General features: G+C 44.6%; 1 protein-coding gene across 5 annotated transcripts in view; it reads left to right on the top strand.

The window, feature by feature from the left end:
* CEMIP (cell migration inducing hyaluronidase 1) overlaps nt 1–16,883 on the top strand; it is a 102,211-nt gene extending 85,328 nt beyond the window's left edge. For all 5 annotated transcript variants that reach the window (XM_014889728.2, XM_014889725.2, XM_014889727.2 and 2 more), the window contains 12 exons: nt 1,665–1,796; nt 3,699–3,734; nt 3,936–4,091; nt 5,551–5,731; nt 6,981–7,196; nt 8,114–8,325; nt 8,779–8,964; nt 9,653–9,857; nt 10,603–10,689; nt 11,004–11,161; nt 12,594–12,694; nt 13,291–16,883. In XM_014889728.2, coding sequence (XP_014745214.2) covers nt 1,665–1,796; nt 3,699–3,734; nt 3,936–4,091; nt 5,551–5,731; nt 6,981–7,196; nt 8,114–8,325; nt 8,779–8,964; nt 9,653–9,857; nt 10,603–10,689; nt 11,004–11,161; nt 12,594–12,694; nt 13,291–13,418 — 1,798 coding nt within the window. In that variant the 3' untranslated portion in view covers nt 13,419–16,883. The remainder of the gene's footprint in view (nt 1–1,664; nt 1,797–3,698; nt 3,735–3,935; nt 4,092–5,550; nt 5,732–6,980; nt 7,197–8,113; nt 8,326–8,778; nt 8,965–9,652; nt 9,858–10,602; nt 10,690–11,003; nt 11,162–12,593; nt 12,695–13,290) is intronic.
* Nucleotides 16,884–17,170: the final 287 nt, after the last annotated feature.

The following is a 17,170-nucleotide window of genomic DNA, read 5'->3' as shown; positions in this document are numbered from 1 at the left end:
CATCTTCCTCCCCAGCAGAGCCCAGCCAGGAGCTCAGATATCAGCTGTCCACATCACCCCAACGCCCTGGCTAGCAGCTGATGCTGAAAGATGTTCAAAAGTGAATGGTATTTACATTATTTCAATGCTCAGTTAATTGAAGAGATTAATTCAATGGTAAAAGTAGCTGCTGAAAAAATAACTTTAGAGCAGCCTGCTTTAGGGAGCCTGATGCTGCTTTTCCATGCAGCTGAACACGTGCCTTGGGGAGCTGCCTGCTGCCACAGGCGCAGTTAGTGGTTACCAAAAGCAATTTCTCCCTTGCCATACAAGGACAGGAATGGTCCTTGGAAGCCAAACAATTCATAATGCACTCATGGTTGTGCTCAGGGCTTGTCCACCAGCACAAACTGCAGCTCAGATTATTCCATTTTCCACTTTTCATGTGTCAAGACTGAACTGAATAAATGACTGAAGTTGGGCTGGCTGGAGCAGACTGTGAGCTAGGCTGGACAGTGACAGAGTTGGAGAGATTATTCTGCATTCTGTTACAGCATTAAATGTCCAAGTCAAATTCTGAACCCTGTAGCATTCCTCCAGTTATCATGGATGTGAATGAAATTGGAATCCTTCACAAAGTATCTGTACTTAATAATGCCAGGGGAATTCACAAGAGCTGATACTAAATCTGTCTCTGAAAGTAAATTCACAGTGATGAAGCTGCCAAAGCAATATTCATTTATTGGAACCCTATCAGCCTGATGCTCAGTTTTAGATTGATATGATGGCTTATTAAGCAAAGCAAAGTGCTATTGAATATCTGTTAGCAATTTGACAGCTTGGCCTCGCTATCCATGGTGAGGAATGAATTTTAATCTCTGGACCATCCGTTGCTGGCACTGAGTTGGATACTCATCTGTCAGGTTTTCTAAGCTGTGTAGTGTGATGGAGGATGCTCCTCCAGCAGCAGAAAGGAGCGTGGTGCCTCAGGACAGGGTAAATGACAGCCAAGCTCAGCATCACCTCGCTCAGATCCTGTGGCCCAAGCAGTGGCTGTCAGGGAGCAGCCGAGGGCACACATTACTGCAGTTTCTGCTTCTGTCTGCTTTTTTTTTCACCGAATCAGGCCAATATTTAATCATACTGAGAACTTCAGGGTTAATAAATCTTGTACGTGTGTCCTGTGTAGTGGGAGTAGTGAAGGACATACTCTCAGCCCCCCTCCAAGATTTTTTAATTCCATTCCACAGCAAGAAAAATTTGGCAGTGGTACTCATGGCCACAGTATAGCCAGAGTTGGGAGATAAGAATGCTCAAAAGGGAAAACAAAAGGATATTTATCTAAATAACAGGAACACGCTAAAGGATAGCAGTAAGGGATTAAAAAATTCCCTGGAACTATTGGGAGCAATAATAAACTTTCCATGCTTTCAGCAATATTTCAGCAATACAACACCAGAAAGGTGAAAGGAAACTTGGAGCAGGTCTTTCCAACTGCCGTGCCTGGACCTTCCTTGCCTTGGCAGCTGGGTCTGGCCATCACAGCTTGAGCAGACACGCTACGTGGATGGACTGTGGTCCCAGAGCTGTTCCTGAGTTATCATGGACCAGATGTTTAGCAGGGCCATGCAGGCAGCAAGGCCACCTTCTTTCCCTCACCAGCCTTTCCTCTCTCCTGGCTGCAGGTACAGCCCACACAAGGATGCTGATCCTTTGAAGCCCAGGGAACCTGCAATAATCGAGCGCTTTATTGCCTACAAGAATCAGGATCACGGGGCCTGGCTGCGAGGTGGAGATGTGTGGCTGGACAACTGCCAGTGAGTTTTGCCTTATTTCAACTCTCAGAGTTCAGCCTGGTGTTTATGGCGAGCATAGCTGTGGTTCAGACTATTTATATCGCTTTGCACCTTTCATATGGCCAAGATGGAAATGAAGATGAAATGTTAAGCCACCACAGGCATTATTTTACACAAACAAAACCTGCTTTGTCTGAGCTGAGGATCCCTCAGGTTGTTTCTCTGTGTGATGCTGACCAGCATTCATAAATGGTCACAATGCACACACAGGGATACACAGATGCAAATAACTAAAACCTTTTTTTAAAAAAAAAAACATGAAAAATGAGGTGCTTTGAAAAGAAAACAGTGAAATGCACCACCTTTCCTGGCTCAGCCTGGTCACAGATCAGTTTTATGTGGTTCAGTGTAATGCTGAATAAGCAGGTACTGATGAAGCAGACATAAAACTATGCATCACAGCAGCAAGGGAGAGAGTCTGGGCAAGTGCGTGTTGTGCTCTTTGAAGGCCATTTCCTGTGCTGGCCAGAGCAGATATTTGTTTTGCACTTGAAAACGGATGATCTGCTGCAGTTTCTGTTTCTGAGCCAGGCTCCTGATATCAATCCTAGCAAAGAGGAGAAAAAGGAAAAAGCCCCTTTCCGAGCCATATTGTGATAACCCTGGTGGGAATGGTGATATCTGGTGTCCAATTCCCAGCCAATTCCAATCTGGTATCCAATTCCCAGAGCTGCCTTACCTTCGTGTGACCCAAACCTCTCAAAACACCCAGTGGGATAAGCTGCCAGTGGTGACCTGGTGAGAATGGGGCTGTGGCAGAACACTCAGAAATGTCACATTGAGCAATAGAGTTTGTGTTTCTTATGACCCACGAGAATCCACGGCCAGCAAATGTTTCCTCACAGATCCCACTCGGGTCACTGGGACATTTTCATTGCTGATGGAGCAAAGGCAGTGTGGAGGGTGCTCCAACACCAAATGCTTTATGAGTTTCCAGCAGCAAATCTCTGAGTGGGTGTGGATTGGAGGAAGCAGCCATCAAGCTGTAATTGTCTTTATAGCCAGAGCCATTTTCATTTCTATTGCTACAGAAAGACTTATGTATCCTATTAACAGGGCCAGCGCTAATGTGGCCTGAAGGGAAGCAAGGAGGAGATAGGGAGGGAAGGGCTGCCACCTACAGACAGCAGCACATGAGGGGATCTGCTCCCAAACCACTGCCAGGACCAGTGACAGACGTGGGAAGTGATGCCTGTGGGAAGACACCATCAGGACTGACTCAAACTATCAATTCATTGTGGCATTTCCCTAAGCAGGAGTCAAGGACCAACATCTGTTATTTATCTTACCTTGAAACTTCAGCAAAATAGAAAGATATTCTAATTTTTGTTTTTATTTTTAAAAAGGGAGTTCTGATCTCTGTATTCCTGTTGTGGAAAGAGAAGCCAAGCTGCTCTTTTTTTATCCCCTTACAAAGCTCTTTTATGGAAGCAGTTTGTGAAACATGAAGACAGGGAAGCACAGTGTGTAAGGCAAAGCACCATTAAATAATAAAAGCTGGTTAGAGTGGGAGATATGCAAGATTTTTTTTATCTATCAGAGAAAAGTATGTGATCATTAGACAAAGGGATAAATCTTTATCAGGCAAGTAAACTATGGCTAGTAATCACCATCTTAACCCCAGCTGGAGCAATCAGGTGTGTGTCTGCTGCTTCACGTGATCTGTATATTCTGCAAGATGTGCCAAAAGAGAGCTTCTAAAACTGGACAGGAAACAAGTCTGGAAAAACCCGAGTTCCCCCTGAGCACTGTGCAGTAATCAGTCCCTGCTATCCTCCACTAGTTTTTTTTCTTGTTAGAGTTTGACATGACAAACCAAAGCAGCCCCAGATCTCTTCTGAAGCATCTCCCTTCTCTTGGCAGGTTTGCTGACAATGGCATTGGGCTGACCTTGGCCAGGTAAGTGTGGCACAGAGTGTGTGGCACAGGGTGTGTGGCACAGGGTGTGTGACACAGGGTGTGTGACACAGGGTGTGTGATACGGGGTGTGTGGCACAGAGTGTGTGACACAGGGTGTATGACACAGGGTGTGTGGCACAGGCTGGGCATGCTGCTGGGGCTGGGTGTGAGCAGCCCTTTCACCTCCAGCCTTTCTTCCAGTGGTGGGACCTTCCCTCACGATGATGGCTCCAAGCAGGAGATCAAGAACAGCCTGTTTGTTGGTGAGAGTGGGAACCTGGGCACCGAGACGATGGACAATGAGATCTGGGGGCCTGGAGGTCTGGACCACAGGGGAAGGACGCTGCCCATCGGCCCGTAAGTGAGCTCAGCACGTCACAGCACTCACAGCTCCTGCTCCCAGCCCCTGTGGTTTCCTCAGCACTGTTCAGTTCCATGACCATTACACAGAAAGGATTTCATTTCATGTCTCCCAATCCCAGAGCCCTCACTGTGCAGCTGCTGCTGGCAGGTACATCTTTGCAGGCTGCCAAGACAGATCAAGCTCCTCTTTCCTTCCCCCTCCCCTTTTCACGGGGATTTGAGAGGACAGCAAGAGCACTCTGCTAAGCAGGACACCTCTGTAGGTGTGATCAGCAATGAGCTGAGCTCCATCAGCTGCCAGGAGGGCTCATAGCAGCCCCTTCCTAGGCTTGCATGTGGTCACAGGTGTGCTCAGTGCTGCTCTTACTGGTGCTCCTGCAAAGGACTTTGATGCCCTTGTTCAGCAGTTTTGAACTTCATGGGTGGCCTCTTCCTAGACCTTAATTCTACAGATTGGTTTGCAAGGGCAATGCTTTTGCTTCCCAAACACACAGTTATCCTAACAGTAGCCCCTCAGTGAGCAAACAGCTCAGCTGATGCTTTTCTGCCATACTGCAGGACTCAATTTTGCTGTCAGCAGTGATGCTGGAGGCTTATTATAAACTATACCAATAATGAAAAGCCATTCTGCTATGACTCTCCTAATATCCTTTACATGTATATATATATGTGGACATATCTCATCTTGGATATTGTATGCAGAAACTCAGAACAAATGCACTGAAGCAGGGAGGAATTCTCTAAGGGATATTATGAGGAAGGGATCAAATTTATGTATCATAAGTGAAATTTGAAATGTCTTATCTTAGCCTCTTATAGACCTTAAGCATCTTGTTCATTTAATTGGTGTGAAAACGGTGTCTTCTTTACCTTGCAGATGATATCAGAAAAGGCTGATAAAGATTAATTAATCTGTCCCTTCAACTCTTCTTAGCTCTATCCATTGTAGGACCTTTCCTTGTTTTCAAAACCATTTTTTTTATCGCAGTTGATTTGCAATGCTTCTCTCCAAATCCTTTTGAAAGATGTGGTGGGACTTCTTTTAGCCCTGCCATTACTCAGCCCAAGGAGTCTGCACAGCTCTGCTGAGTTTCATGTTTCACTGCTGCAGAACTCATTTCTGATGGCAAACATGAATTTATTCATCTTTAGGTCAATCCTTTGGCATTGCTGTTACTTCCTTCCCTGGAGAAGTACAGACTAAATAAAGATGATCTGTTCAACACGAGAGAATTTGAGCTGAACTTGCAAGGATAAGAGAACTTTACAGAGCTGGAAGGAAGGGAAATCCCTTCTCTTCCAAAGCTGGAACTTAGGAGTCATCCTTTGGGCCGCAAGAAATGAAAGCAGCCACGAAACAAGCGCTGGGGGGCCGTGTGTGCCTAGAACACATCTCCTCCCCATGCTGAGGTGTCATGACCAAGTCTCTCTGTCTCCTCTGGCTGTGTTTCAGGGATTTTCCCATCCGAGGGATTCAGTTCTACGACGGGCCCATCAACGTCCAGAACTGCACGTTCCGCAAGTTCGCGGCGCTGGACGGGCGGCACACGAGCGCGCTCGCCTTCCGCCTCAACAACGCCTGGCAGAGCTGCCCCAACAACAACGTCACTGACATCCACTTCCAGGATGTCCCCGTGAGTCACCACCCTCCCCAGAAAGCCCCCCTGAACGCCTTGGGAATGGGGTTGTGGGCGAAAAAGGGGAAAATAGAAGATCTCGCCAGTTGTCTTTGCCTGAAGTGTAAGGACAGAAGAGAAGGAGGAAATATCCATCGTATTTCAGTATGCAATAGCAAGAAAATTGTCTGTCAGGTTTGCAGCAAAACAGAGGAAGGCATCAGTAGAAAAAAAAAGATAGCAGTGTTGAAGTGAAAATAATTTCCATTTCTGTACGACTCAGAAACTGAAGAATCAGCCCCCCCTTTATTTTCATCAGTGGTATAATATTAAAGCAACAGAAGGAAGTCTGTTCTGAAAGGCCTGACTGACCTCGAAGCAGAAAATACTGATTTTGGGGAACAGCCAGTGAAACTGAGCTGATGCAGGATAATTCTGCAGCCCTGCACACCAGGGTAATTCCAGACTCCAGTTCTGCAGACATAAATGAGAGCAGAGTCCAGCCAAAAGGAGTTTGCCAAATTTTGAATTACAGTATGAACCTCTAGGTGCTGGTCTGAACCCGTCCTGGGGCCTGTTCTTTTGAGTTATTTTTGTATTTGCCTGCACAAATATGTGCTAACTGTTTCACTGAGGTTCACCTTTAGCAGCTGTTAAATCCAGCTGCCAAACATTACAAACAAACAAATAAATAAAGTGGCTGGGCTGAAATGATTTGTGTTGCCTAATTTTCAAAAAATTAGCAGGCTTGCTCACAGGTCAGAAAAGTGCTGACCAGTGCCAAATATGATGGGAAAGGCAAAATTCCCCTGAAAGTGTTGGTTGGTCACTCTCACATTGCACGAGGCAGGCTGGTGACATGGCATTTATTTATGCTGGATAAAAATATCAGTCAGAAGTTGCCTGAGCAGCCATTTCCCAGGGCTGACTATTTCCCATATGGATATGACTTCATGTGGCTTGGAACTTTGAAACTGTGTTAGCAAACAATAAGCGAAGTGGCTCTCATGGAATTGTTTCCTGAACCTTTCTCCACAATTTTAAAGCAAACCTTCCCACTGGTGAGGATGAAATTGTGGGTTTTTTAGCCTTTCCCCCATGGTCAGCAGGGAAATGTGTGTCTGCTCTGCCTGACAAGTCAAACACACCATTTAAGTCAGAAAATGGGTAATTTGAGCCACTGTAGTGACCAAGGGCATTCTTTTCTTGTACTCTAAGTGATGAATTCCTTTCTGGAGATGTAAATATGTTCCACTGTTTTATTTAGATTACTTCAAGAGTCTTCTTTGGAGAACCTGGCCCATGGTTCAATGATCTGGATATGGATGGTGACAAAACATCAGTTTTTCATGATGTGGATGGTTCTGTGTCAGAATATCCAGGCTCCTACCTGATCAAGGAAGATAACTGGTTAATCAAACACCCTGACTGCATTGATGTGCCCGACTGGAGAGGCTCCATCTGCAGTGGACACTTTGCACAGGTAAGGCTGCTTGCCTTGCAGTATTGTTAGCACTTTGGTTTGCTTTAAATTTCTTGGCACTTTAAAGCTTGACCTGTAGAAATGGGCTTTCTTCAGAGTGCTCAGTGTTTATTTATCAGCAGGTCTGCACAGGTGGCTTTGAGCATAAGAAATACTGTGGTGCATTTTCTGGAACCTTGGCCTTGGCTGCTGACAGCTCCAACAACTTCTGCCTGAATGCTCCTGAGAGCTCCATGGGCATTCACAGATTAATATTCATAAATCCATGGGCTGTCAGCTAGTTATTTTTCCCTGATTTATGGAGGGAAGTGCTGCCCACAGTGTTATGGGAAATGTGCTGATGAGTTGAAATTAGACTTCAGCTTTCATGGTCTTTCATCCTGTGTGTGACCACCAAACCACTCTTCCCACCACAGGAGCCCTGAGTGCTGCTGCCACGAGAGTCCTCACTTTCCTCTGCCTGGTTTTGTCTTGGGTGTTGCAACAGATGGGGGTTTTTGTGTGTAGTGTCACTACAGCCAATTTCTAACCACTGAGCTGGGTTTCAGGCTTCTGAAATCCAGACAGAAGGATCCTTGTTCAGCACAAGTCAGATGTCTGAGGTAGATACTGTCCTGCTGCTGAGGGTTGCAGGATGCTGTGGAATATCTCAGCCCTGCTGCAGCCTTTGGCACATGCAATTGAACTCAGTGCATGAGGAAATGAGCTTGGTTTTGTTTTTTTTCCCCCCTGGAAACAGTTTGCTTTGTTGAAATGGAAGTCTAAGGAATTGAATGTAAGTGCACAGCCCACAGGTCCCTGCCCAGCACACAGGACTTGCACTAGCTCACTTCTATTGAGTATCTGAACCTTTTGCTGTAGTTCATTAAACCCTTGCTGATTTTTTTTTTGTTGTTTTTTATTGTTTTCCCATCTAGATATACATCCAAGCCTACAAGCCAGCCAACCTGAAAATGAAAATAATAAAAAATGACTACCACAATCACCCACTCTACTTGGAAGGGGCTTTGAGCAAAAGCACTCATTACCAGCAGTATCAGCCAGTTGTAACTCTTAGGAAAGGCTACACCATCCACTGGGACAAGACAGCCCCTGAAGAGCTGGCCATATGGCTCATCAACTTCAACAAGTGAGTGAACTGAATCCCAGCATTCCAGGACAATCATGTAGCTGCACATTTTTACTGGGTGAGGTCATCACCTCATGAGCTCTTCCAGAATGAACATGCCTGCTACAGGAAGTCCATTGAGTTCACCATCTCTTCATGAGCCATCTCAGGTTCCTGTTTCCTCCCCCAGGAAGACCTGTAAGATAACACAGTCCATTTTTGGAAGTTCAGAGCTAATTCATTCCTGGTGCATGAAAGTCACAGGTGTAGAAGTCAGGAGCAGATCTGCCCTACATTGCTTAACTCACCCATGGTTATGTCTAATTTATTTTGCATTGATCCATTCTAAACCATGAAAATTTTAACTGGACAGGAAAAAATTTATTGTAAATTATTTAGTTTGGCTTCTGGCAGGCCCAGGAAAATAATAGCTATGTTATAACTTGTTACAATGTGTGTCTTTGCTATTTTTAGGAATGACTGGATCCAAGTAGGGTTTTGCTATCCTAAAGGGACGACGTTTTCCATTCTCTCAGACATCCACAACCGTCTCTTGAAGAAAACATACAAAACTGGAACCTTCTACAGAACCTCCCAAATGGAGAAACTGGAGCACAGATATCCTACCAAAGGGTATTACTACTGGGATGAGGACACTGGGTAAGACAGCAGGCCGTGCTGGTTTGGACATTGCTTTGGGAATGCTGCTGGAATTGTGAGCAGTTTGGCTAATGCCGCTAGTGGGGATCAGGGAGATTTTCTGGGAATGTGACCAGTGTTTAATTTTCCTGGGACTCCCAGGCCTGCCAGTCATTCACAGCCTCTGTTGCACTGCCAATTACTCTGGGAAATTATTTTCCAAGTGTATACAAATTAGAAAAAAAAAAAAAGAAAGAAGGACAAAAGTGCAGACCATGAAACTTAACTGAAAACATGCACAGCCCTTATTGTTTTGAACAACTATTTATAAACACCAAGACAGGGATGCACAGGAACTAAGTGTAAAGCCTGTTATTTTAAAGGATTAAAATAATGGGAAAGAAAGAAAGAAAGAAAGACCTAAAATACAAAGCATGTATTTCTACATTTATGTATCACTATAGCAAAGAGCTCAGAAGGTGTTCAGGTGCTATCTGATCTCTCTGTTTTACTTTCCATGAGCTCCCTAAACCATTTCTGAGATGAGTGTTCCCTTTTATTTGCTTGTGGGATGTTGGGCACTATAAAACACGACACCAAGGGCAGCAATGAAAATTATTGCAAAGCATAGAGTCCACCAAAACTCAGTATGTTTTTGCACAAAAAGTTTGAAGAATGCTGTTTTGTTTTTTTTTTCTCCTGCCTGCAGGCTGCTGTTCCTGAAACTCAAAGCTCAAAATGAGAAGGAGAAATTTGCTTTCTGCTCTGTAAAGGGCTGTGAGAGAATAAGAATCAAAGCTGTGATCCCAAAGACAGCTGGTGTCAGCGACTGTGAGGCCACAGCTTACCCCAAGTACATCGAGACACCAATAGTGGAAGTGCCAATGCCAAAGAAGCTCTCTAGTGCACAACTGGTAAAGCAGCTGATTTCTTATCACAGAATCATTGCTCGTGTAAATCTGGCACCTATTGTGCCCACAGACATAGGAAAACTTTGTGCCAGGGTCAGGAGATGCTGTGCCTGATTTTCCGAGATGGTTCAGGCAGGTGAAATAATATGAAACAGATTCTTGCAATGTGCAGAGAGCCTTTGCAAGCTATGTACTTGGTCTTTTGGGGCTCTGATGTGACATGCTGTTCTTGAAAGCACAGGGTGAAAACTGATGAGCTGGAAGACAGCTTGGTCCAGTGAATGTGATTTAGGAGCCTCCAGCTCCTCCAGGCTGTAAGAACAGCAGTGACAGTCAGGGGACTGAATGGTGGAGTTGAATTATTCTCATTTATATAACACATAACACAATCTCCCGTGCCCAGTTTGGTTCTGGGGCAGGAAATGTGGTATTTATATTTTATTTGGGTTTTTTCAGTCATCACCCTTGAAACAGGAATACACAGCAAAGCCTCAGAGAATTGTGTGTCAGTTCTGCAAAGCAAGAATCACTCTGCCATTCAGTGAGACAATTCTCCTGGTGACAGGATGAGCAGAGAGGTTACCATTGTGCCCAGTTTCGTTAGCAATTTAATTTGGCAAGTCAGTGCTTATTATGTAGCTCCCTTGTTGATTGAATTTCAAGGTTTGAAATGTTTTCATTGAAAATGCAGCATTGAGGTAATGGACATTCTCACTAGAAAACTTCTTTTATTTCATTTTGCAAACAGAAGACCAAGGACCACCTAATAGAAGTGAAAATAGAAACTTACAAGAAGCAGTACTTCCACCTGAGGGATGACTTTGCATACACTGAGGTGAGCAAATCCTCTCAACAAACTTAATGGGGTGCAATTCTACACCACTTGCTTTATCTTCATGGAAAACTTGCTTACAAAGTTACCATGGCGAGTTAAATTCAAGTAATTTCTGCTTTGTATTTTGGGGAAGCAAAAAAAAAAAAGGCTGTATCTTCTCCTGCTAGGCAGGATAGCAGGACCTCAGAGACCTGGGATTCTGCCCTTTGAAGCAAACATCAGTCCCATGACTCGAGACTATCAGTGCTTCTTACAGGTGGTTGTTTGCAATTGTGTTACTGTGAGAAATCAAGAATATTTTTCCCCCTGCCCAGGTCGAGGGTGTCAGGTTTTTCCTCACTGAAGAGGGTATCCAACTGGTTGTGATTGATGGACACAATGGAAAAGTTGTTGATCGAGTTACATTCAAAAACTCCATTCTACAAGGAATCCCAGCACAGATAGAGAATTATGTCAACAACATCAAAGATCAGTGAGTAAATAATCTGTTCTCACTAAGGTGCAATGTACAAGAATGCTGCATAACACTCATCCTTTTCTTGGATTTTATCACCCAATATATGCAGACCAATACACCCAATGTATTTTTGTGCCTTATGGCTCCAAAGAGCCCAAATGTGTGCAGGACATGCAGGCAGCAGCAGGATGCACACTGTTTGATTCAGAGACTGATTGAGCCCCAGAAAATTTGCAGGACTGCATGTGATTAACAAACTGCAGAGCTACATTTATGTTGTGGGTTATAGACAAACTGCAGACTTAAATTCACAAAGCACTGATCTGTACAGATGTGCACAGCTTGCACTTTTTTACTGCATGTATGTTTTCTCAAATTGCAGATAATTCCACTAATAAAATACATTCCCCTTTGCACATTCCCCTGCCCAGACATAAAGGCTGGGTTATATTGTATTTTAAGTTTGGGCAGCCAAGAACGCAGAGTTTTGGAAATAGGTGCTAAGTAGCCAAAAGATGTTCCTGTGTCATTGGCCTCTTCTGCTGGAGGGAGAATTGGAACCACATCAGAAAACCATTCCCTAAAGGGGTTGTTCCCACATTAGCTTGTGGAGAGGTTGTGGGAAGTGAATATATTTAATTGTCATTTAATCTGTTTGGATTTGAAATCTGGTGTATAACATTTAATACAAATATGAGTGCTTTGTTGACAAATCATCTGAAATAGCTGTGGGCAGATTGACAGGATGTTGTTCTGGCATTTACTCTGGAGACCTGGGGGAAGCTTGAGCAGTGCCATGCAGGTGCAGTCAGATGTGTTTCTATTGTCTTAAATAATTCTAGTGGTTTCAAAAATCAAATTACATAGTTACTTCAGGGAAGCATGGTAATTTCTCACTTTTCTTTCATATAAAAAATAAGAAGTCTTTTTCAGAGAGGCCATCATCCTGCTTTACAAAAATCTCAATCCTGGCTAAATCCAGTTTCTGATCAGGAATATTAGTAATAATATTAGCACACTTTTTAAACAGAAGCACATTGAAATGAAAAGCATCAGACCAATAAAAGTCTCAGAGAAGTGAATTTCTTCAGGTTTAATCTGCTAATGAATAACAAGAAATTACTTGAGACTTGCTAAGGGCATCCCAGGGAAATGGGTGAGCAAAGCAGGATGGAGCTGTAGGTTGGAAACATTTAAATCATGCTAGAAAAGCATGTTCAAAAATAAAAAAAAATGTGGCTTCTGTCTGCATTCTAATGGATTTTGCATGACTGGAAAAATAATTTATGACCAAACTGTTGGAAAGCATTGAAAAGCATTAAAGCTGAAGCCACTGTAGTTCATGGGTGTGTGAACACACAGGCAGGAGTCAGCAGTGCTCAGGACAAACAGGAGAGGAATGTCTTCTGACTCTTCATCCATTTACCCAGTTCTTTGTTTCCTTCAGCTCCATAGTGCTGGTGACGTCTAAAGGAAGGTTCATTTCAAGAGGACCATGGACTAAAGTACTGGAGAAACTTGGAGCAGGAGAGGGTTTTAGGTTAAAAGGTAACCAGATTTTAAAAACGTATTTCTAACCTTCCATTATTCCAGTGAAGGGACCTTTTATCTGCTTTTAAACTTCTCCTTGCTTGCTTCTATCAGCATGTGCTTAAACATCCTGGAAACAGTAATTTATTTATTCAGAAGGGTTGTATCCCCTGCAGCTTTGGGTAATATGCTACATTTAAAACTGTAAATAGAAAAAACACCCTGGCAGTTTTTCTTAGAAGTAAATAATTCAGGGAGGTTGATTTTCCAGATTAATTTTAGATATAAAGACCTTTTAATAATGGAAATATTGAGCCTTTTCACCCACTAAGTGCCCCAAACCAGGACTTTTTACTTGTCTGAACTTGTTTGTAGCTGGCTTTCCCTTGAAACATTCTGACTTGGTAGCACAAAGGGCATCCCATACTGCATTAGAATACAGCTCCCAGTGCACATAGCTGCAGTCCTTTTGGAAAGATTCATCTGTGTGTGTGTGTGTTATACACATGGCTCCTGTGCACCTGCACCCTTCCAGCCATGAGCTGTAGCCATGCACACAGGTGTGTTTCTGTGCAGTCCTGGCACCCTCCAAACAGATTTTCTCTGATTTACAGAAAAAATGGCTTTTGTTGGCTTCAAGGGCAGCTTCCGCCCCGTCTGGGTGAAGCTGGTCACGAGCGAGGACTCGGCTAAAATCTACCAAGCACTGCCAATTCCTGTGGTGAAGAAAATGAAGTTGTGAGGACACCCTGCAGTGCCTGCTGGTCGCCAGCACTGCCCTTGGGACGGACAGACGGATGGACAGATGGACAGATGGACAGATGGACAGATGGACGGACTACTGACCGCTCTGCGCAGAGCTCGCCCGCCTGCGCCGCCCGTGTAGCATTTTGTTGTTGTTGTTGCTGTTCCAAAAGCAATCTCACTGTAAGTAGCTAGAGTGGCTCCCTTGCCCTGTGCCCAGCGAGTGCTCTGTGCTGGCCAGCCCGGGCTGGCTCCTGCACTGTGCCCAGCTCTGGTGGCACCGAGCCAGGTCTGAGCTGTTCCCCCAGGGGCTGCTTTGGTCAGCGCTCCTGGGACAGACTGATGTTCGTGCTGCCTCTTGAAGGGGAGTTCTTGGTCTGAAGACCGTCAAGGATTGTTGCTTCTACCAGCCTCTAAGTTGTCTGAAGAGTTTCTCTTTTTCATAGTGTAACTAGCTGACATGGATGGCCAGTTCAAAGTCTGGTTGACAATCTGGGTTAGAAAGAGTGGATCTGAGTGATTTCCTGGATGCTGGGACAGTAATCATTTCTCCTAAAGCTTCCGTGAGATTTGGTCAAGCTCTTAAGGGTGTGTGTTGTACATGCAGCCCACGGCACATAGTTGGGGAAGAAACAACACAAGGAGTGGACAAAACATGCCAGCAGCAACTGATGGAACCACCTATTTCTGCTTCCTTGGAAAACTGCATTTTTCCTATGGATCAAGGAGTTTTAATAGTGGTTGTGCAAATAGGAAATTTTCCATCAACAACCAGCTGCAGGCTAGGAGAGCAATGTCAATTAGCACATGTATTTTCTCAGCCTTTCCCACTCAGCCTTTCCCTCTGTATAACAACATTCAGGATCAGTGTATGGTTGCCAGCTAAAGCCATCCAAATTCAAGGCTTCCAATTTTTGACCTGGCATACTGGGACTTACCTTATTCAGCACCAGTTAGGGTGAGCTGCCCTCACCTTTCCCAGAGGGAACAGGATCAGACTGCTCTGCTGTGTTGCTTTCTGATCCTGTCCTCAGGCTAAAGGTATTATGTCTTGGTCCTCCTGTAAGAGTTACATGAGACCTGGATGAGGTCTTTCAGGTGGCTGAAGAATTAAAGTGGGAAGCTCAATGCACTATTTGGATGTCTTGTACCTCCCTTCCCCCTGCTCCAGACCAACACCTGGGTGCTGAAGGCAGATCAGACTGAATCAGGACTTTACAGGGGCATCTCTTGAAGCTGGGAAATTAAACCTCATGTTGTAAAACACTGAAAGCATTTCTAGTATTCAGTGATATTTCTGTGAGTCCCAGATATACCACAAAGGTGTTTCTGGAGGCTGTGGCTGTTCTAAGAAATCTGAGGGCAGGGAGGAAGTGTGAAAGACACCATGACAAGCTTTTCAAAGAATGTCAATCTTGCCAGTGAGACTTGGATTTGTTTCCCCACTTTATCTCTGCCTGTCTCCACTGCCACATAAATTATTCCCATTGCTGATGGCTACTTTGTTTATGTCATTAAGTTGTTTTTTTTCCCCACAGTATCAAAAATGCTACCTTGAAGTTAGACTCAAAAACAAGGATTTTGTGTCATTCCAAAGGCTGGGCAGATGCTGGTTTAGATGAGTTGCTCTGAATGTCAAAGCAAGCATGAATGAAATTTAGATAGTACTGTAGGTTACATTCCCCTCAAGCCTCTCCTGGGTTTTGAAACTGGAAATGTTCTTTTAAGACTTACTACAAAATTGTTTTGAGTTCACTGAACGTCACGTGTATTGTACTAAAAAAAAAAGAAAAAACAAAAAAAAAAGACCCAAGCATTCCCTCCCAGCTTCCCAACAAGAGTCTAGTAATGAATGCTTCTTAGGCATTTGTGCCACTGACAGACTGAATGGGCAACATTTGTAAAAGGGAAATAAGGTGGGTTGTTTATTCCCCAAAATTCTTATGCTAATTTGGGGATTTCACAAATATTTCCATGAAAGAGTCCGTCTCACTGATGTTTCATCCATGCTCATCCAAAATGTTTATCTGATGTCCTGTGATGGCCAAAACAGTGCCAGATCCATGAAGTCAAGGGAGGAGGCTAGCAGGAATTCCCTTGGGCCTGTCAGTTTGGGTTGTCTAAGCCTTTTCCCTGCCCTGAGCCAGTGCTGTTGATGCCACTGCAGCAGTGTTGGTGGAGCACATTGCTCCCAGGAGATGGACCAAAGCAGGAGCATTTCCTTCATGAGCCCTCAGCAGATGGTGGGCAGGAAAGCCAGGCTGGGGTGTGCCTGGAGTGGGAATTGGCTTTGTACAAGCCCCAGTGCTGGGGTTGCCCATTGCAGTGCTCCACTGGCCATGGCCATTTCCCCTCTCCTGCTCCCTCTAAGTGTGCAGACACCTGGGAGCATCCCGCCAGGTGGGTCTGTCCCCTGGACTGCTTTGTTCAGCTTCTTGGAGCATGCTGCCTTTGTGCTGAAGTGTAGCTTCTGATTTTACTGTTTTGGGAATTCTCAGGGTGAAAATACAAGACTTGGCTCTAGGAAAAAGCTTTTTCTTTTCTTTTCCTGAAAGATCTCACCTTATTAAGAGAGAAAACGTGAGCAGCTTGTCCTGTGATGCCGAGCTTGTCACAGGGGGCCTGTTTTGGAGCTGGGGAGGGTCTGTGCTGTGTAGGGGATCACTGCAGGCTGCCAGCCCGAGGGAGAGCAGAGTGTGCAGGGAAATGCCCAGGGCTCCTGCTGCCCTGCACGGCCTGGAGCCATCCCTGTGTCCTCTGGAGACAGAATGGAGCTGGTGCCATGGCCAGTCAGCGAGAGCTCTGTGCCAAATGATTCCTGCTTAGTCTGTGCCTGTTCCAGAAACTGCACATGCAGTGAATTCCTGACTGCTCATCCTCTGCCCACCCCATACAGTCCTGCTCGAGCTGCAGTGACCCTCTCTGTAAGGTTTTATTTCTGCAGATGTTTCCATGTTTGCCTACACAGTTGCCATTGGTGGAGTGGGGGTGTTTTGATTGCATTTTGTTTGTTTGTCTTTGTTTGTTCGGATGTTTGGGTTTTATTGCCTCTGTTCAATTGCTTGTTTTACCTGTTGCCGAAACAGCTGGTCCTTTTTCGGAGTTAGATGTTTGTACATTTTCTTATAGACTTTCCAATGAAAAAAGATATATTTTCTATTAATTTATTACAATGGCACTAAGACAACTAAATTGCAGACATATGAAGCATTTTTACTGCAGTTGAGTATTGTCCAGTTTGTTAAGGAGGTTGGCAATGTGTCTTTTCTGATAATCTGCTTTGCACTTGAAAGCTCTCTATGTCCACAGACCGTGGTGGTGCATTGACTGTCTGGTTTATGATGACAAGAGCTCTTGGGACGTTGTTTCCAAAAGATTGTGGCTTACAACTGAAATAACATGTAGTTGTTTGGAGTACACAATGTTTATCAAAATAAATATTCAGTGCAAATTTCTTATTTTATTTTTGTCTCCCTACTTATTTCAAAATACAAAACCCAAAGGGCCCAGCAGCCCCTGTCTGCGTTTTTTGGCTGGTTCTGCACAGGCCACAGCACCTTTCACTGCCTGGTCACAGCTGCAGGAGCTGAGAGAGGGGGACGGGAAGGGGATGGGAATGGGGATATTACAGCCATGGGAAAGGCCTGTATTTAGGGCAGTGTGGCACTCTTGGGTGACAGGCCAGGAAACTGGAAATGCACCCAACACAAGGGGCTCAAAGTGAGATGTGAAGAGGGTTCCCCCTCAACC

This window comes from Sturnus vulgaris, chromosome 13, assembly GCF_052056855.1.
Source record: "Sturnus vulgaris isolate bStuVul1 chromosome 13, bStuVul1.hap1, whole genome shotgun sequence".
In the NCBI taxonomy this organism is placed as follows: Eukaryota; Metazoa; Chordata; class Aves; order Passeriformes; family Sturnidae; genus Sturnus; species Sturnus vulgaris.
The sequence above is the reverse complement of the archived record's forward strand: the minus strand, read 5'-3'. Positions and strand labels throughout refer to the sequence as shown.